General features: G+C 42.4%; 1 protein-coding gene across 4 annotated transcripts in view; it reads left to right on the top strand.

The window, feature by feature from the left end:
• TBC1D4 (TBC1 domain family member 4) overlaps positions 1–18,126 on the top strand; it is a 656,292-nt gene extending 638,166 nt beyond the window's left edge. For all 4 annotated transcript variants that reach the window (XM_078657429.1, XM_078657428.1, XM_078657430.1 and 1 more), the window contains 4 exons: positions 5,583–5,742; positions 9,675–9,844; positions 16,707–16,883; positions 17,393–18,126. In XM_078657429.1, coding sequence (XP_078513555.1) covers positions 5,583–5,742; positions 9,675–9,844; positions 16,707–16,883; positions 17,393–17,626 — 741 coding nt within the window. In that variant the 3' untranslated portion in view covers positions 17,627–18,126. The remainder of the gene's footprint in view (positions 1–5,582; positions 5,743–9,674; positions 9,845–16,706; positions 16,884–17,392) is intronic.
• Positions 18,127–21,260: the final 3,134 nt, after the last annotated feature.

The following is a 21,260-nucleotide window of genomic DNA, read 5'->3' as shown; positions in this document are numbered from 1 at the left end:
TTCATCACCGACAACTATCGACCACTAGAAACGCCCCCAATTCCTACAGCAAATCATTTTTACTGTAGGGAATTAATGTTAAACAGTGTTTAGCAAACCAAAGGTCAGTGAGCTTGGGGGTGTAGTCAAAGTTGTAGCTAAAAACAATGGGCCTAATTTATGAGGAATTGGCGTATTTTGAAATATGATGCATTCCTGTCCTTTTCGCTTGCGTTGGCACACACATTGCTGCCTTACACCAACATAGGCAGGATTGTTTTTGTACAGGAAGGGGCACATTCCTTCACAAAAAAAATCCAGAGAAGCGTTTTTCTCTTTCTATGTGAGCTGCAGAATGCAGCACACATGGAAAGAAGAAACAACTAGGAGAGAAATGAAACCATCTCTACTTGTTACACCTATTCTATTCTATTTAAAAGATTTGTAGGGCGCGACAGCTGCCCCAGCCAAGAGGCGTCCCGGTGCTAACAGCAATTAGGCAACCACAACGCAGGGGGGAACCAGAGCAACCTACACAGTGGGAAAGAGAAAAGTTTTGATAGCTTTCCTGAATTCGAGGAAGTTGCTGAGGCCTCGAATATGGAGGGGCAGTGAGTTCCAGAGAATAGTTGCTCTGTACCGGAATGAGCGCCCTCCAGCCCGAGTCCTCCTAACCCGAGGGACCACTAGCAAATGTTGGGCCATGGCACGAAGCTGTGACCGGAGAGGATGTAAAAAGAGCGCAGATCAGTCAAAATTTTAGGGGAGGCGAGCCTCAAGATTTTAAAGACTATGCAAAGAGCCTTGAACTCAATCCGTTGAGCCACTGGCAGCCAATGAAGGCAGCGGATTGTGTTAGTCACCGAACAGACTCTGCGCAGACCCAGAAGAATGCTTGCTGTGGCATTCTGTACTCTCTGTAGCCTGTGTACTTCCACCTTGTTAGCCCCCAGATACAGAGAGTTCGCGTAATCAAGCCTAGATGTAATCAAGGTATGAATGATGGTCTGTCTGGTCGGGGCATCAAAGAAACCCAAAATAGGTTTAAGTCCGCGCAACAAACCGAAACAGTTGCCCGCCACCTTCTTCGTTTGGGTCTGGAAACTGAAAGAGGTGTCCATCCAAACCCCCAAGTTCTTTACAACCTGTTTAGGGGGTGGGGGGGGGGGGCTAGGTTCGTGGGCCACCAATACTCATTCCATAACCCATGAACCCTACCCACCAGCAACACCTCCGACTTGCTGGCATTCAGCTGAAGGCAGTTAACTGTCATCCACCCGGCAACTACAGCAAGATCGCCTTGAAACTTAGAGGTGTCGTGCTTAGAGTTGCACGAGAGGGCTACCACCAGCTGAGTGTCGTCGGCATAGGAGACCACAGCCAGTCCTCTGCTCTGGGCAATTACAGCCAAAGGTTGTACATACAAATTGAAGAGCAGAGGGCTCAGAGAAGAACCCTGTGGCACCCCATGTTTGATGGGGAAGGCGGAAGAGGAGAAAGTGGGAGCAATCACCTGATAAGTCCTATCGGAGAGAAATGATGCTAGCCACTTCAAAGCAAGGCCACCGATGCCAGCCTCTTCCAGACGGCGCAACAGGGTTGCATATGACTCAGTGTTGAATGCAGCACTGCGATCCAGAAGGATCAGTGCTGATGTCTGTCCTGCGTCCATCGCTGTCCAGAGATACTCTGTCACCGCCAAGGGCTCAGTACTATGGCCGGGGCGTAAGCCATTTTGCGAGGGATCTAAAGTATTATTGGCGGTCAAGTGGTCTAAGAGAATGGAGTTAATATATGCCTCCATGAACTTGGCAGGCCATGAAAGCAATGAAATTGGCCTGAAGTTCTCTGTTTTTTTAAGTCCAATGAGGGTTTTTTGAGCAATGGTATCACCCTAGCTTGTTTCCATACTGTGGGCACGACAGCTAAGCTGGGCGATTTGTTGATCACTTGACCTAGGAGAGGAGAAATAGTTGGTAACATTTTCCTGAAATGTTCAGGTTTCAGTGGGTCGGCCGGTGAACCTGACTTAATTTTAGCGCAGAGGGCTAGTAAACGGACCTGTTGAATCTGAGGGAAAACCTCTAAGGTGGAGATCGTGCCATTATTGGATATCTCAGGGCAGCCGGTTTGGGCCGCGGGAAAACATTTATAGATGTCTTCTACGTTTTAAAAAAAGAACGAGGCAAGCTCCTCGCATTGCCTGTTCGAGGTAATCAGTGGGCCGACGGCCCCCTTCTGTTTTTTAAGACCTGAGACAATTGAGAAGATACTCTTAGCGGGATTGGTGCTGTTACTAACTTCTTTAGCGTAAAATGCAGCGCGCTCAGTATGGATAGCCTTATGATAGATCTTTACAGCATCCTGATAGCGATCTTTAGATAATGGGTCAAAGTCCCTTCTCCAAAACCTTTCACGTTTTTTACAGGTTTTCCGCAGCACAACTAATTTGTCATTGTACCACGGGTTAGATTTGGAGGTGCGTTTCAGGGACCATTTAGCTGGGATCAGCTTATCCAGCGGCTGATTGATCCAATCCAAAAAGGCTGAATTAGCCTTGTCAGCATCCATCGGTAATACCGGAACAGTAGCAGAAAGATGGGTTTGGAGTTGATCCCAGTTTCATTTGTGCCACGGACGTTTAAGGGAGAGAGCGTTGTCTAATTTGCACACAGGTACAGTACCCTGAATAGCCAAGGGGACTAAAAAGTGGTCAGACCAAACCATAGGGACCGGCGGTTGGACCGTGAGGGATGAAATATTAGTAAAAACAGGGTCCAGCAGATGACCAGCCAGGGAGGCATCTGTTTTTGAAGTTCCCCATGTTTACCTGATTTTCTAAATATGGGGCAGCTTCAAATCAATGGGTGTTGTGTCGGAACCCCACACAAAGCCCATGGAATACCTCCTTGACACAGACTATTTCAAAGCAGTGACTTGCGCTGCTATGTCTTACTCCATATCTATGAGGCGATGCAAAGCCATGCAGGGTGACTTTGCACCGTCTCAAAGGTATGGTTGAGAGGCTTGCGCCACTGGAGGGTCAAAAAAAGTGATACTCTGGCAATGCAAGCCTCTCATAAATAAGCCCCAAAATATTCTGGGGCTTACTGATGAAGGCTTGCCACACTTTTACGCCACCATTGGGGCATAAATAATGCACGATATGAGGATTGCAATCGCACTCTCAGTGTTCGTTGAATTATTAAACGTAAAATTCCTGCGGTCCTAATGATAAGGGTGCCAGTTGGTATCACCTCCTGATCCTGATGTGTCTTGTATCAATGTGAGGAAGACGTTCTCCGGCGTGATGAAAAATTGCACCTCTCTGACACTCCACTAATGTAGTAGTAATAATAAATTCTTGAATCAGAATTTTGTCCAATTCATTGTTTATTCATGTTTATATTTTCATTGGCTTTGTCTTCATATTTTATGAACTGTAATGTTAACTTCCCATTACTCTGTGCGAACATCTGCACTTAGTTTTCACAACAAACCCCAATGCATTGCCCTTCCTCGGGGTATATCTAGAATGAAAAGAGAATACCACTCTTTGTGACAATCCTAGACGAGGATATTGTCCAGTGCATATATAAACATTGGTAACAGTGGAAAAAACTGTGATTCAGCATACAGCCTTAATAATGAATGAATGGTAATGGCCTCCCAGTGTAGTGTATACAGAAACACAATATCATGAGACCCGCGCCGTTCGGACAAGAAATGTCTTGCTTAAGTGGCCAAAGTAAAGTGAGATATCCGAGGTCACAAAGATCCTAATTGTTTACTCCTTGCACCATGCTTTGGCCACCCCGATTGTCAAGTTAGGGCCTCTGGGACTCTGAATTTTGGGATGTTTCTCCTGAAGATGTAAAAACGTTTCATCAGCAGCTTAGATATTTTTGGATCTGCTCTCCAGCCCCCAGTTATTGATACACCCATGGCCCAGGGTCTGAAGTAAACCACACTCCCTCTCTGTCGTCCCCAAACCCCTGGCTTCATAGCTCCTTGCAGGGCATGTGTATTCCCTGCCGGAACCTGGGGTACCACTACCAGTGAGTCCTCTAGGAAGAACTTGGCCTCTGTGGTGCAAAGAGGCATTCTTTTTTCAGAATTTACGAAGCCAGTGCCCTCTGGCTCTGAAGTCAGAGTGCATCAAGGACAAATGCAGAGTCATTCCTCTCCACAACTGACTGATGCTTGTTGGGAGCAATGTACAGGCTAGCCAGCCACCCGCACAGCAATCTGGGAGTTTTCAGGATGGCAGAATCAAGCAGGCGCCTTGACGACCTCCTCTTTGAGCCTGACTCTACCTACCCAAAAAAGGTTTTCATCCTTCAAATTGAATCAGTGGTGTGGGTTATACCAGAGTTCTACATGCCCGCCCATTCCCTCTGCGAAAAAACAACATGCCCAGGCTTGTCGGAGAATGGCAGCTAATCGCCCTATGTAGATTTATCTCTGTCCCCAAAATCTTTCAAGGGAAACTGAATCCTCCCAAATGGGTCTGTTACAGCTTGCCAGTAGAGTAATTAACAGGTAGATCAAAACTCATATCTAATTAAGGCTAATTCAGGGATATAGTACAAATACATAAGCAGAGGCACTGAGGACAGCTCTGTCGTTGAATATTTCTTTGGAACCCTTAGAAACATACAAAAAGACACATCAATGTTTTTTTCTATGTTGAGCCTGTACAAACTTACATGAAAGCATTTTTTCACCTAAGTGTAAATACAGTAAAACTATATCGACTTATAGTTCAGCCAAAAAGAATGGAAACCTTATCTTTTTTGATTTCGAGCTATACAGCCTACGCGGGCCAAAATCTATTTAAATGGCGTTGTATCAGCCACAGGTCTTCCAGTGCACAGGTACAAGGCTGAGGCAGGCAACCGTCTACCTCCCTCACATGTGTACACACCTGGATGTAAGTCTACACATATAACCAACACAGAGCTTCTTACCCCAGCTTTGCAGCCGCAGACCTGATTTCAGTTGTTGTGCACTGGCGTTTATAGCTCAAAACACATTTTAACAGACTTTTTAGTGGACGGTACTCCATTAGCGAGAGCTCACTCATAGAAGACATCCAAAAACCAGGAGGTCTAAAATAAAAAATAAAAAGGATTTTTTTCTTATGGGTCCAAATGACCTCACATTGTGGATTTCAGGCGGAGGCAGATTTAAGGCTATCTGTATTGCTAACACGGCTCTCCTCATCACCTCCACTGTGACATTTAACAGATGCCAATGCTATGTATGTATACCATGTTCTGAGCAATAACTGGTGCTCCCATAAACTAGTGTAGATTACAATGTGTTTTGTAGAATCCATGCCCACAAAAATATTTACATGTGTCATTGCAGCTGCAAAAAAATAAACAAGGTTCAATATTTTTAGTCTACAGTCACATTTGACGTGTTTATGTTTTGCTTTTTCCACACTGCCTCATATTTTTATGTTCCTAATGTTGAAAAGAATGGGAAATGCAAATCTGTAAGATGGTGAATTCAGATTTTAAGAAGTCCCATATACTTTTGAAGGAGAAAACTAAAAGGCTTCTGTTCTTTTTGCTGTTCTTCCATTTATACATTAGATTCAGATGTACCAGCTATCAAGGCTTCTCCATGACTATCACCGAGACCTTTATAATCATCTGGAGGAGAATGAGATCAGCCCAAGTCTTTACGCTGCCCCTTGGTTTTTGACACTCTTCGCTTCTCAGTTTCCTCTGGGTTTTGTTGCCAGAGTGTTTGGTAAGTTATACCGTTCCTTCAATATACATATTTGGGAAAGGGTAGAATGAAAAGATATGCTATGCCGTTATTACCATTTCTAAAGTGCTCAGTTGACTATTAGTATGGACTTGAAATGCTTTTGAGGGTGTCTCAGCAAATTATTCAGGAGGGTGCTTCTCAGAGTGAAGTCTGAGGCTTTCTGTGACTATATCTTCTGTCCATCTCCAGTTGGGTGGCAGTGTTATGTTCTGACAACTTGGGTCGTGTTGGTGTACATATTGCTCCTGAAATAAATCAGTTAACACGTTAGTTCTAATTCCATACCTCAAAGTTGATTTCTTAACATCATAATCCAGAGATTCCAATGTGTTAATGTTATTTGTGAAGCAGTTTTAAACTGCTGCATCTTTAACACACTTAAGGGTCTACTTTCAGGGAGTGGAAATCTTATTTAAACTTTGTCAAACTATGTTTAGCCATTTTCAATGCCTTGTTCAAGTTTGTTTCCCAACTTTGATAACCAGGGGCACAATAAACCACTCAAAAAGGTCTGGGATATATGCTTATTCCACTTCTTGGATGATTGAAATGTTTAAATAATGTTTTATTATTCAGGCATTTTAGGGTTAGCAAGGTATTTTTTAGTTCTGTTGATTGCCCAATGGTCCTGAATAGCATTCACTTGAAAATGAAGTTACAAATGCAAAATTCCTGCTAGGCTGGCTGATTTAAATAAATAAACAAATTCCAGTCCAAGGAAGCTAGCTGTGGCTAATTCCACTTGTTTATCTTAAACATTTATTTAACTGTCAAACCACAACATAAAATGTTTACATACTATGGCACAAAAACTGAGAAGTATTTCATAACAGAGATAAGGTTTACGATTATAGCTTTAAATGCTAGTGGCCATTGAATCTGAGTCAGAATCTCCACATTCCATTTCACTTCTGTATGTGTATACATACATACATACATACTTTAAACAACAATCTAAACGCTCCCTCGGGGGATCCATTCTCCGGGCTAGATTTTATTCCCGTAACGCATTTCGGGGAACACCGTCCCCTTGCTAAGCAATCTTGCGTTGAGATCTCTCTATTTTATTCGCAATGGGTACCTAATGGACCAAATCTTCCTTTCTAAACAGCAAACGTTTGGAAGCATCATCTCAGGACACCATGGCAGGGATGGGTCATGCATTTCTTTCACATCAACGTTCTCATTTTCAGTGTTTAAACTAACCCTGGGCGTCCGATTCGGCTACGCCCACGGAGTAGGCGTAGTGTTGCCTTGTACGCATTTTGCGTAGACAGCGTAGCCGGCAACACTACGCCCACTCCGTGTGCGTAGCCGAGTCGGCCGCCACCCGCCTCCCTCCCGCCCTCCCCTACATACATTATTTAAGCAACTACCCTGAATAAAACAATTTTAAAGCACTTACCTTGTCCGGGGCTCCCTCTTTGAATAGCGTCCTTTCCTGGAAACAAATGCGCATGCGCGGTCGCCCACGCATGCGCATTTCTCGGGAGAAATGCGCATGCGCGGCCGCCCGCGCATGCGCATTGGTATCCAGGAAAGGACGCTATTCAAAGAGGGAGCCCCGGACGAGCCCCGGACAAGGTAAGTGCTTTAAAAAAAAATTATTCAGGGTAGTTGCTTAAATAATGTATGTAGGGGAGAGCGGGAGGGAGGTGCGTAGTGGGGCTACGCGGAGTGCGGGAGTGGGCGTAGCTTCTCGCCCATTCCGCGTAGCTCCGCGGAGCCCCACTACGCCCACTACGCCCAGGGTTAGTTTAAACCCCTCTGATTGAACCTGTGTGGTACCTTTTGGTTATGGTTTATGAGTTATTTCCAGCAGCAGGAACCTCGTTATTCGATAATGAAGAATCAGTGATTGCAGAAACACTTTCACTTTGGAATCCCTACAACTGCATTGGGAGCCTACTGCCAAAAGATCATCAATTTTCTATTTGATGTTGCTTATTCATATTGTAAACCTCTAAAACCGGCCACAGAATAGCTTCAGGTGCGCACCTCCCAACTTTACATTATTTCTGATTTTGGCACCATAAAATGGCAATGTTGTCCCTCTTTGTAAACAAAGATATATGTCACATTTTACATTTTCTAATGTTGGAAACATGCAACAGCAACTCAGTGAATAATAATGCAGCAAACCCTCACTGTAGGTTTGGGTTTACCCTCAACGATTGTTTTAAAAAACAGTATAATGCTTGCAGGGATCATCTTTTTATAATTTACTGGCGGATTCCCAAACCTTGCTGTTAAAATGGTTGAGTAGACTCTCCTAGGATGGAACATTAATGAAGCCTGTACCATGTTTAATGAGAGGCAGTTTACCATGCATCTTCTTTTGTCAAGTATGATGCACGGTAGGCCGTTTAAATGGGTAATTAAGAAGTATTATGTTGGAAAAACTGAAATTGAGCGGGTCCAGAAATTATTATTTTCAGCAATATAACATGAAATCTTTGTTCAAATGTTTTCCTATTTGAACAAATATATGGACATTTTTTTAATAAATGGATTAACTATAACAATATGGAGCATTGAACGGTAAGGGGGGACTCACATGCTGTTGTGGGTAAATTTACAGTGTGTATTTTAATTTTAATAGTATGTTACTTCATCTGCATAAGTATTGGTGATTGCGGCATATATGGGGAAAGGGCTGGCTTCAGGGCGGTGCAACCGGTGCAGTAGCACCTGGGGCTGAAATTGGTGGGTGCCACAGTGTTTAAAAATAACTTTTGGTTTAAAAGCACATGAACTTCCTTGTGCCTCCATCAGTTTTCAGGTAACAATAACCATGTCAAGATAACTTTGGTGATTTATGTTCCTACTGGTGAGCGATCAGATTTTTTGCTCAGTGGCAGTTTTGGCACTTGATAAAGTAGTGCAGAGGTTTAATATGCCTGCTGTAAAGTACGCATACCATGCAGATCACAAAAGAGAGTGTGAGTGAACTATGAATAGCTCTATAAAAAATTGAATGTATGTCAGAGAGAGGCTATGGAGAGATGAGGTGCAGGGTTGGAGACTGGTAGTGAGAGAATTAATGGCAAAGGAGGTCATAGGGCGGGGGGCACCAAAAAAGACCGTTGCATCAGGCGCCACCAGCGCAAAAGACATCCCTGGGGGAATTTGAAAGTGCTGCAGATTTTAGAAGTGTTCTACCATGTTTTAATGAATATTATTGTATTTTATTTATACTTGTATGATGCAGCGGTGTAATAGTGATGTTTCTTTTGTTTGTTTTTGGGTAATTTAAAAAATGTGATTACCATAAACGAACTAAACTGACAAGGGGAAAGAGAAAATACACAGTCAAGTGGGTTAGGTAAAGGGCTGGAGGCACTGATTCCCACAATTGGGAACTGGGCGGCTGAGCAGCAGTGGCCTCTTCTACATACATTATTTACTAATATATTAACTTTGCAAGTATTATACCTTAGGCACTCATCTTAATCTCTGGTGTATGGCGTATTTGAGAATTTTCCCTCAAAAGTTAGCTGTTACTATGCTTCTGTTTTCGGTTGCCGTACGCGTAGCACATCTGCCAGTACGACACTGTGTTGTGTTGGCTTAACATTAGTACACAAGGAATACAACAGAAAGCAAACCCCCCAATCTAGTTGGAGGCCAGTGAGTAGTAAAAATTTATTTTGAGATTGGTCACATTTTCGGCCCATAATCGGTGTCCTTCATGGTCAACTGGTTGCCTTTGTGAGAAAAAAAGAAATAAGATGAATTAATAAAATAAACTAGATGGACTAAATTATCCAGAAAGTTGTGATCTAAAAGATGGGTTGCAATGTCAGAAGTCGTGAGATTTTGCATACCTAGTTATCAAATAACATGTTTTGTTAAGTAATGTGCATCAATTCAAACTACTAAATCATATGTTTTTGTCTACTTTTTTTTAGATATAATTTTTCTTCAAGGTACCGAAGTGATATTTAAAGTTGCACTTAGTCTACTTAGTAACCATGAGGCACTTATAATGGAATGTGAGAGCTTTGAGAACATCGTGGATTTCCTTAAGATCACCATACCAGATATGAGCAAGTCAAAGATGGAAACCATTATTAGCCAGGTAAATTGTACTTGGTGGATTTTGTGTTTATATTAAAAACCGGGTCTAAGATTTATTCTTCTGTCTATCTTGACCCTTTACTTTTCTATCTAAGGAATCAACAGCACATTTGTTTACATTCAAATCTGAGAAGCTACAAAGTATTTTGGGATAGTATACAAGATACAAGAACTATGTGTTAGCAGATTTTTTATGTTTGCCTGCTTTGCATTTATTGGGCAACTCATACATGTTGATTTGTAGTGTCATTTTAAAATATATTTTACCTTCTCTTCCCTCCATATTCTTTTCTGTGTCTGTCTTTCGCGACATGTTTTCTTTCGTTATCCCTCAAAAGTATCTGCATACCTCATTAACTGTCAGATGATAACAATGCAGCTGCTCTTTGATCTTCCCACGTCCAAGTCCAAATTATTTCCGAGATGGACTACTCACTTTCTCAACTTTCAAGCTTTTTCTCTTGTTCTCTCTATATGTATAAACTGATAATTTATTTCTTTTGATTTCATAATTTTATCTGTTCCCTTCTTCAGCAAATTATTTGTACACCTCTGTTTTCTATATTCCCCCACCTTTTCTGCACTGCACACTAATCTAAGGTGTTTGTCCCTAGGATTATGCATGGTCAAATTATGTGAATGGGATACTCAGGATGACCATTTATATAACACAGACTAAGGATTTGTCCCTCTCTTGCAGCTGGGATGAACTAAAGTATGAGCTTACAGAGAAATGGCCCCTGTTCTTCCAAAGGGTTAAACCCTGATTGGCTAAGTGTTGAATGACAAGACAACCTAGGCTGTGTTCTTAGATATCTTAAATTCTTTGGCGACCATAGATCTCTCCATGGCACTCCTAATTCTTTGTACTCCATCGTTATTCTCTGAGTTTAAGTTGTCCAAACCTTTAAAGAAATGACTACTAGCAGGAATGCCAATTGTTGGGTATGTAAGAATGTGTTGAATTGAAAACATGACTGCATTATAGTCCTGTGGGAAAATGCCTCATACTAGATTAGCAGAAAACACTTAAGATGCTCTTCTTTCTCATTTCTGTGGCCTGAGTCCTGTAATCTCTTTGCAGTCGCTGCATTCAGACAGTGGTTGGAGTTGTGCTTTATTAGTTAATCAATGTCTCTGGAATACTATTCCTGAATGTAACCAACTTCAGAAGAATAATTTCACATTAACAATTACTCATAAAATGTGTGTCTTTGTGAAAACTGCCTCACTCCCCCTGGCGTAGGCCCTTACCCCAAGCTCCCCAGATTGTTGTGCTGAGTTGAATTTCCTTTTTGTGGTGGCCTTACTCAATAGTTTATCACTGACAACATATTTTGAGTGTATCCAGTACTTGGCCGGGCTTCTCTAAAGAGGTCAACTGGTTATAAAACACCAGTCTGATCACTCTATTTAGGCAAATATGTCCTGCTTCTGCTGCCAGTAGGTTTTTAAGAAAGGTCTCTATTTAAACTTTTGCATCATTGGCACCTGGTCATCTACCATCTCTAGGACCCCATCATGGCCTCTCCTTGGCATTCTTGAGAGGTTCCACCTGTGTCCTTCCAGCATTACAATACACAATACAGCTATCCTTTGAAATTACTTATGATGCTCTAGGCTCGATGACCAGTCTGTATTTGTTTGCCTTTCCCCTATTTTTGAAATTGTCCTTTAAGGAGCACATTTTAATTTCCAACTCAGAGGTTTTTGCACCGAGAGCTCACATTAGGGCATTAAAGGAGGCGGCTATATTGGTCTCTGTTTTGGATAGTATTCTTGAGGAGTGCCTTCAGTAAAGTCAGGAGGGCCATTTTGTTCCTTAAAAACTATCCCATTCCTTCTTTCTTTAAGTTGTCCTCATCCCAGTCCAACAAGGATCGACCCCTAGGCTAAAAGAAGTCCTACGTTCACTGAGAGCTATGTAGGTTTCTTTGTAAACATGTAAGGATAGATCCTTGTCTTCCACTTTGTAATTTTTTGTCACCAGTACTCTTTGGAACATTCTGTTATCTTGCACGGAGGGATTCAGGGAAAGCCCAATGTCACTTGTATTGAAGTCACTCTGCATTCCTGCCATATCAAGGGTAGATCCGGGAATCAGCATCCTTGTATTTGGGGTGTCTGGTGAAACTCCCCATAGAAGGGGAAGGTAGGCCCCTCTAGTAGTGTAAAGTCCCTGTTTCATCACTGATGCTTTGCACACTGGGTTAGGTATTCCCTTTCATCTGGTTCAGAGAAAAATATTCATCAGATGTTTCCATGAGGTCACAGTTACCAAATAGCGATTCCAGTCTTGCCAACAGCGATCATGGCCATCTTTACGAGTATAGATTCCAGAACAGCTCAGTGACATCTGGAATTTGATATAGGTATGAGGGGTCTTGATCAACAGGACAAATGTCCCGGTTGCTAACACCTTTCCAATCCTATGGGAGCACTCTCAGCAGAGGTCAGCTTCCATCCACCTGGCTAGCCACGTTCGGCCTTTAATCTCTTGACTAAGTTTTTGTGATTTCATATTTAAAAAATGTCTTCCCAGTTGGGTAGGTCATTCAAACCGTTTGGGTTTCTGAACACCATTGTTTTGGTATAGTGCAGAGTGAGAGTCTTATTAATGGCTCGTGTAGAGTGTGTCCTTTACACCTTGGTTTACAATTTGCTTTTGAAGCCTGAACTTTGGTATGATTTCTCTTCAAGAACAGAAACATCACTTGGAATGTGGCCAAGCGTTCTGTAATGTTTGGTGCCTTTAACTGGAGATCAGGTTGTTTTAGCAACCCTGCTGTCAGATCTTTTTGTTGGCACATTAAAGGACAGATTCAACTCCTACGAGTTATATCATGCAATGATAAGCCATGATGGAAATTTACAGCACTCATGCACCACTTGATTTATTTCACCTGACAAATTTATGAGAAGTAGCAGTAACTAAAATGTCCAAGTTAACAGTGGCACATCCAAAATCAGTGAGCTCCAGGAAGTGTAGATTACAAGGGCAATGCTAGTGGAAACACTGTGAGATTATTTGTGACACTTTGATCTCATATGTGTCCTCTTCATTGTGTGTGGTTTCCTAATCTCCATGACATAATGAAAATGGGAAACCTAATTCACCAGCTCTAGGTGCAAAAGTTAGAAATCTACCTAATACCGTGCATCCCATGTCTGTGACCTCTGAAACCCACGAATCCAGGGAAATGATAGAACCATTCTGTTAAAAAGCTACAAGGTCTGAGCTTCAGAGGATAGTAGTGAGAGGACCAAAGAGCTAATACTATGTGGACGTAGGCCTTTTGTGAAGGTTCCGGGCCAGAACCTAGTCTTTCAGACTCCTGAATGGAGCTTTCGAAGTCAATATGAGTGATCCAGGACTGTTGGGGGTTCCTGGGCTCCTACTGTAACAGTTGGAGTCATTTGCTACTGGTATCATGGGCAGACAACACTATTTGACCGCAAACTGGATTACCAAGTGCTCACCTTTAGAACTTGATATTCTGGGTAGCATGGCAGAGTGGGCCTAAGCTTGTTTAGGAATAAATGAGGGTTAGAGATTGAGCACATGCACAGTGAAACACTGTAGTAACACTCAAGGTTATCACTTCAGTTAGTGTTTTACTTCATCAAAATGAATAGTGTTAACCCACTCATAGAGCTAAATACTACACATAAGATAATGATACACAGGGTATCAGAAAGCACAACTCAGTAGCACCTTTCCAGGCCCAGAGATTTGTCCCCCAAACATTATCATTGTGCCCGCCCCCTAAGCTCCAACGTTGTAGTTTATGGAAAATGCTTACATAACATGCTATTGCAGTTCCTGACATTGTGAGTACAGGTCTAGGCTAACAGATTGTTGTCAATTTACTACAGTGGAGATGTCTTCCCACCTCATGCTTGTGAGCACGGCCCCAGCCATCAACTAAGCTGTGCACAATTTCAGCCCCACGCGAGATAGAGCTCATGTAGGACACAAGGCAGCCATCGCCAGTTTGCTACACTTAAGAAAAACATTTATCTCCTTTATTACCCTCCTGAGATTTGTGCTGCTCTTTAGTGTTTCAAGAGTTAAATGGGGTTTTGAGGCACTTGCTACGAAATTACGCATAGCCAGTATGATGGCCATTTGCACTCTCAAAATGCAAGTGAGAGTCCTTCCAAAGCCTGGCAAATTAAATGGTGACAGAGAGCGCCAAGGGGACAGGATCCAGAGCCGGGTGGCTGGGCACAACCCATGGAAGTCTACAAGGCTAAAGGCTATGTTGGGGGACTACATCTGGTTTTGGTGCCCCTGAATCACTATGCTAGACCAAAATACTTCACAGAAATGTATTTTTTTGGTACCAAGGTGTGCACCCGACCAGGGAACAGGCCACAGCAAAGCTGGTATCAGGTCAATACTTTATTTATGAATCAAGAGTTCTGTGGTATATTTCTCTGCAGATGTGCCACGAATTTGTCTGCAGTCGATGGAGCCTGCTTCTCTGATAATCTCAGACCCGAGGGGGATTTTTAGGGGTCCTCAAGGCTTCGTGGAGGCAATTGAAGTGCGCACAAAGGTTACAGTCCAGCACAAATGGATTAATGCCAAAGCACACTCACCAAAGTAAGCTTTGATGACAACTCTTCCCCTAGACCCTGAGGTGATGCTGCTAGAGATAGGTTTACGTAGTCCACAAGCAGCCAGATAGGGAGGCCTTGTGCTCTGGAGTTGATGACTACCGCATATCTCCTTGCTTAAGTTTAGCTCCAGTCCTCTGACAAGCCAAAACTCTTATTGACAAGGTGAACACAGCATCTTCTCTCCAAAGACATGTTCTCTCCACAAGCAGTATTCACTACTGGTCACTCAACCACCACTATCAGCCCCATGAATCCCAGTTAGAGAGGACAATAGTTACTTCAAGAGAGGCACACCGCAGAGAACCGCTTTAGGGTATTGGTCCATTCAACATTCATCTCACAGTGAGATCTTATGATTGTCTGGCGCAGTTTGCAAAAAAAACACCAAGGCTGTAGAGGAAAAACTACGTTGAGCAGGGGAGCCTTCTCGTCAGAGCCATGCAGAGGACTTCCCATCAAAACAGATAGCCTCTCACAGCATCATTGAAAACAAAACAAGTTTTCCTTGAACTGAACCTGTTTCAGTATTTCGTCACTACAGTCGTGACAACAGAAGTGAGTTGGTGATCATAGTTCTAAAACTGCCAGAGTCGTTTGTACTGTATTAGACACTATTAGTATATAGATGGAAGGACATTTTGACTATTGTACCAGCTCCATTGATTGCATTTCTGTTTTCATCGTTTTTGATGACTGTTCTAATTGCTGGCCTCTTATGCCACTGAAGGTTGGAGCTGGATTGCAGCTGTTTGCCAAATTGCGCAATCTTGCCAGCTTTCCAGAGATTTCTGCCTTTTTTCCTGTGTTTTTCTGTCTAATTTGATAATAGCATTCCTGATCCTCACAGCCCTTGAGAGTGTGTTTCAGTCCTGCAGTTGGAACTGTCATGTCCCCAGGGACACATGCAGACTGTGGCTCCATGGTAAAATAAAATATGAATAGGAAAATAAGAGTGAAAAATAATGTTCCCAAAAATATATCCATGCTTTTGTATACTTTGAATGGCTGAACAAATTGTGGAAAATACGAAAAATAAAGAAACCTTCTCAACTATACCTTCAGAATATGGTTTAATGGGTCGTACAACGCAGGTAAATACATTGCATGCCTTTCCCACTCATTTGTTAGAACGCATGTTTTTACCGCGAATATGCATTTACAACACATGACAATAGCACGCATTGTTTTTAGATTTAAAAACCATGTATTTGTGGCGGGAGACCCCCCAACTTACCTTAAACGCATGGTATTGGCATGCGTTGTAAATGCATGTTCACAGTAAAAATATACGTGGTAAAAAAATGTGTGGTAAAGGCACAACAAGGTAAAAACCTCGTTGTAAAGGCTGTTTCCCAGTTTAATGTACAAATTCATCATTCCTTTACAGTTTGTTACACCCTTTCAAAGCAGAGAAGTTAACAATTGTTCTCTTTGTCTTCATCCTTGCCCTGTAAAGTGGAGAGCTTTTCCTCTGTATCCAGTTGCCTTTACTGCTTTCCTTTCTTTGTCTTTGCAAACTGTGTTATCATGATATTGTGTTTAGCACAGTTTTATTCATATTACGTTTTGTACAGCCACCATACACAAGCATCCGTGATAGACATGACCAATGGCTGGAATGTTACTCCGTATGTTTCAAGAGGGTGAGATTGTCTCTCTAATAGAATTTGGCAGCACCAGGGCAGACATTAGAATCTGTGGCTTCAATTGAGTGCTGAGGTCAACAGTCAGGTTTAGGAGAACATCTCAAGAATATGAGAGTCTACGATAATGATGCATTACCTAGATCCCACCTAGCCGTCAATGACGTTGCACTCCATTTTCCTCTTTTCTGATTAGTTCGCTTTTTCCCAGTGTTAAGTTTTTTTAACTATTGGTAGCCGAGACCTATTATGTTAGCGCTGTTCATTTTGTTATACTATCTTGTTTGAGATGCATAGTCCTAGTTGTTGAGCATAACTGTAAATTAATTTTAATGACTTAATTTATCTTTGCCTTTTATACTAAATACAATTTATGTCGCATAAAGTGCCTGTATACATAGTAACGCAAAGCATCATTGTCCTTGTTGCTACCAATAGAGTGGCATGAGATGTAGGAGAGGACCATTTTGAACTATGTCTTAGTTGAGCAAATGTATTTCCATTTCTGTACCTTTATGAAGGGGCACTTTTTCTGCTTTGTAAAAGCATTTTTGCCATTTGTATATGCAGTTTCTTATAATGACTTTCTTGTAGGTTTTTGATATGGATATTTCCAAGCAGCTTCATGCTTATGAGGTTGAGTACCATGTACTCCAAGATGAAATACAAGAAGCATCTAATACCTGTGAAGAGAGTGAGCCCTTGCACAAACTTGAACGGATGAACAGCCAACTAAAAAGACAGAACATGGATCTAGCGGAGAAACTGCAGGTAACAGATAAAGTACACATTTAGAATCACAAGAACGTTTACTTTTCTGTAATAGGATCGAAAATAACGTGACAAAGTGTCTGAACACAGAACTTGCAATTTTGCTCAGTATATAGGCACACCTTTACTGTAGTACATGAAGACACCACTCGAAGTTTTTTCCATTTCTCAGTACACTATGATGGCTGATACACTTATTCAAATATTGCCTAGAGTTCAAGACGAGCAGGATGGCGTGTAAGCTCTTAAGATTCTAGGAATGGCAATGTGATGCTATAAACACACTAGTTACATAATATCCTCGAAAGTGCCTTTGCGTCTTTTTCATTTGCCAAAACATTTGAAGAAGCAAATTATATCTTATACATATTCTGTTTTAATTTCCTGTGCCCGCCCTCCTGTTTAGATGCTGTATAGAACTGAGGTGTGGAATGATGTGTTACCAAGGTTTTTTATTCTAACGATGTCATATAAATAATGCACTTTTATTGCTTTCATTTGAAAAACAGGTAGCTCATGGGAAGATTCAGAACTTGGAATCCAATGTCGAAAGCATTTTGTCCCGGGAGAATAAAATGAGGAATCTTCTACGATCACTCGAGCAGGAGAAGACAGCCTACCAGAAGACCATTGAGATGATGAAGAAATACTTGCCGGACGATGCACTCGCCGACTGTGAACTACTGATGAGGGACATCAACTGCAGCCCGAACAATAAAACAAAACCAGGAAATAAGCCATAAGGGACAGGGCCCTGGTCTTGTCATGCTGCGAGTTACTCTTTCCTGCAGGTCTGAAAGAGGAGAAAAATGGCGCATGCTGCTGGAGGACTGAGAGAAGCAGCCATTTTGTGGTCTCGCCGCATCCCAGTCCCGACATTTGCACAACCACAGCAGCACACCGACATTATCTTAGTATGCAAATCCCTGGCTATTAAAAACACACACACTGTTTGTTTTATACATGTGCATAAACCAGAAAGGGAAGTAAGGAATTTGCTAAATATTATGTAGATGTATATTTGCATTAAAAAAAATATAGGTTGGTGAGCTTCATTGATCAAGCTAGCAAGGTGGAGGTCACTTCATATTTTCAGTATTCATGCGTTATCCTTTGGTATTGGCAGTGGAAGACATTTTATCTTTAAATCTGATTATATAGTAAATAATACTTGAAACAATTGAATGTATTTTTCTCCAAAGAGAGAGCATGTTTCACCTCTGTGTGTCTATTGTGACAAAAACGTTTTCAAAGTCATGCGCGCCTGTCGTTAAATACACTGACTATGTACCTGTGCTGACCTGTGACTGATTGCCACCATGTTTAATATGTTGAGGGAGCACTGATATCATCTCATGCGCCCGGGGATGTGCCTGCCAACCAATCCATTTGCGTCCATTTGCAAGGGGCAACTGGAACAGTGTCCAAACCTAGATTTTGGACCTTGAGATGTCAGTATGGAGAGCAACAAGGATTTGTTGTCAACTCATCGCTTAGCATGCTACTTGTGGCCATGGTAATGTTGGTTTTCAGGAGCATCAATGTAGTGTGTTAACCAAAGAAGCTCCCCAGATGATGTATGGAATTGACTGTCCTCTGGCACATCTGGACAGGCAGTAAAACATGTTATCACTTGTGTTTTTGTTAATGCCTAACTTGCAGTATAGCAAGAGAAAGATGTTCACCACAGTAAAGGGGTTCTGATGTGGATGCCTGTGATATTGTACCTAGCACCAGACAGGCGATAATTTTCAAAACAAATCACTGTGCAAAACATTTCTAAGGATGCAAGAACATGTATATATGGTTTTTATCAGTTGGAAATGTATTTTAACATCGCGTTTTCTCTTTGAACAAAGTAACATGTCGTTGAAATCGTCTGTTGACCGCTCATATTCCAAAAACATTTCGTCCTCATCCCCCTTGTTTGTAGGTCTCGGGGATGTTCTCTGCTGCAGGGCAGTAGAGAGGAGAATTCTAATGCAGCAAAAACAAGTCCGTTTGCACAGTCTGCCCCTTCCCGTGCTGCACTCACCTGCTCGGGCACTCTCTGTTCTCTACATTTTCTGTTCTTGACCAGGCATGGTGCAAGAACATCTTTTAAAGTTTTCCCGTTGTTTGCCTTATGTTTTCGAACACTAGAGTTTTCCACAAATTGCCGTATTCTCCGAGCTCCTGTCACGCCACAGAGAATTGGAATTAAGGAATATAAACTACTAAAGTGCAAAGGTTACAAGAAGTGGCACCCTGAGGTGGTAATTGTAGTGCCATGGGTATAGCCACCTCAAATTAGATGCACAAAATCTATAGTTACTTTTCGGGCAGAACATTGATGTGCATTAGTGGCAGGATTTTGGGTGACTTGCATTTTTATTATTCATAACTGGCCTACTGTTCTTCCAGGAGAGATATCTGGTTTGTGTAAAGTGTCTGTGAGTTAGAGTGCGAGGTGCACAGGAAGCACTTTGTAAGGGATGGCCACATGGTTGTGAGATGCTCTCACAGGAGTATTTCTAAGGTGCCATGATAGCCTGGCACCATGGTTATCCTAGTAGTCCACCCTCAGCGACGCTTCTGTGCTCTGAATCTGCTTCGGTACACAGTGTGCTCCTTGAGACCTCATGATGTTACTTGTACCACTTGGATGAGAGCCACAGCCTACCATACCATATATGGATGCAGGCTCTGGGGCATAAAGTGGGAGGAAAAGGGCCTAAGTATGACAAATATGAGTCTTAAAGTGGCAACAAGTTGGATAGAGCCATAGGTGGTTAGGCAGTACTGTGCTCCCAGTATACTGCCAGGAATCCAATGACGTTTCCCCGTCATGGAGCTACCTCATTATTCTCTTTGGGAGGTGTAGACTCTTCGGTGGAAATCGCCCAGCTACCCAATGCGACTACTGAAGCAACATTTCGAGACTGGACACTGGTTTGACCTAAATAAACACAGGTCTAAACCAGGATGAAGGTTTGCCATCAGCCTCCTAAGTTGCTGTGCCCTGCATCTGTGAACCTTTGCTGGAGGAGTCGAGAAGCTTTTGGCTGGATCGCTCTTGATCTCCCTGCGCTTCACCCAACATATTCACAAGGATCTCACTTCTGGCATCCTTTCGCTGGACTGGAACCCTGGTCTTGGGATTCTAGTGCATTGGTAATTACTTGGCAGTACCCATGGTGAAATGTTGTTTACCACTGGTACCTAGTGCCAGCAGTACTGATGCTCTCTATTTGGATGACAAAGTCTCCTAAGGCACTTGCCTCTGTAGGTGTAGTAGGTTCCAATCCCAGAGCTAGCATCACACAATAAATAACACACATTATGATTAATGTCCAGTCAAAGCGATCACTTCTGAGTAAAGTAGATCTGTATTTACAGGTGAGTGAAATAGGGTATTTAAACTCAGATTCTATACAAAAAAAGCCTGAAGAGATTAGCAACTTTTGGAGCATAGATGCGACCCAAACCTTTTTACTGTATTTATGTACTACAGTTTTCATAAGGTGAGGGCCCCGTGGACATTGTTATCTTACGGAACAAAGATTTTAGTTTCTCAGCGGTATTCAGAGAACTTCTTTGTATTATGAAACTTAAGGGCTCACACAATTTAGTGACTAGCTCTGAACTCAGGATGACCAGCTCTAGTCACTGTAGTCCAGTCTCAACCAAATGTGCTTAATGGGGGAAATCCCCCAGGTTTTTCTAGGGCTCTGTCAGGACATAATGGACTCCGGGAAGTTGTGTTAAATAAAGCTGTTCATATACAGCTCAGGCTAACCATTTCGTCAGGAAGATTAGTTCCTCAACCCTTGTGGACTCAATGAGCTTCTTTGATACTTTTAGCCAGCATATGCCTTCCTAACTGGCTTATTAGATAGAACACGTTTGACCTGGGCTTCTCTTTGCCCATTTCATCCTCGACAGGAGGCATGTTTTCGTTTCTGGTGTGTTAATCTCTCAAGTTGCAACCCCAGGGGAGGACCAGCAGTAGAACTTCACTGTGCCGGACACACCTCTCTTGAAATTGGGGCACCAAGCCTTTTGAAAGTCCAGGAGAATTCCAAACTATTGGCTCTAGAGTGCCTTTATTGGTAGGATTGGGGGAAGTCAGATCTACCACCTCTTGATGACGGTGTTTTCAAGAGTGGCCCCAAACATTCTCTGAAAAGTTCTCATGGTTGCCAGTCTGTGCCCGGCACAACAGTGGGAAGCAGGAATGTTGTTTTTTAGGGACAGAGAAGGGGAATGGTTTCATTGGATATTAAATGTATTTCCCCAACCCACCCGCTAACTACAGTGTCAGACAGGGACACTAAAACAAATAACTTGTTGTTTCTAATGTCCACTGCGTATTTAGCCAACACACCATCTTGTGCA

The sequence above is a fragment of the Lissotriton helveticus genome, chromosome 8 (genome assembly GCF_964261635.1).
Source record: "Lissotriton helveticus chromosome 8, aLisHel1.1, whole genome shotgun sequence".
NCBI classification, from domain to species: Eukaryota; Metazoa; Chordata; class Amphibia; order Caudata; family Salamandridae; genus Lissotriton; species Lissotriton helveticus.
This window is presented reverse-complemented; position numbering and strand designations above follow the sequence as displayed.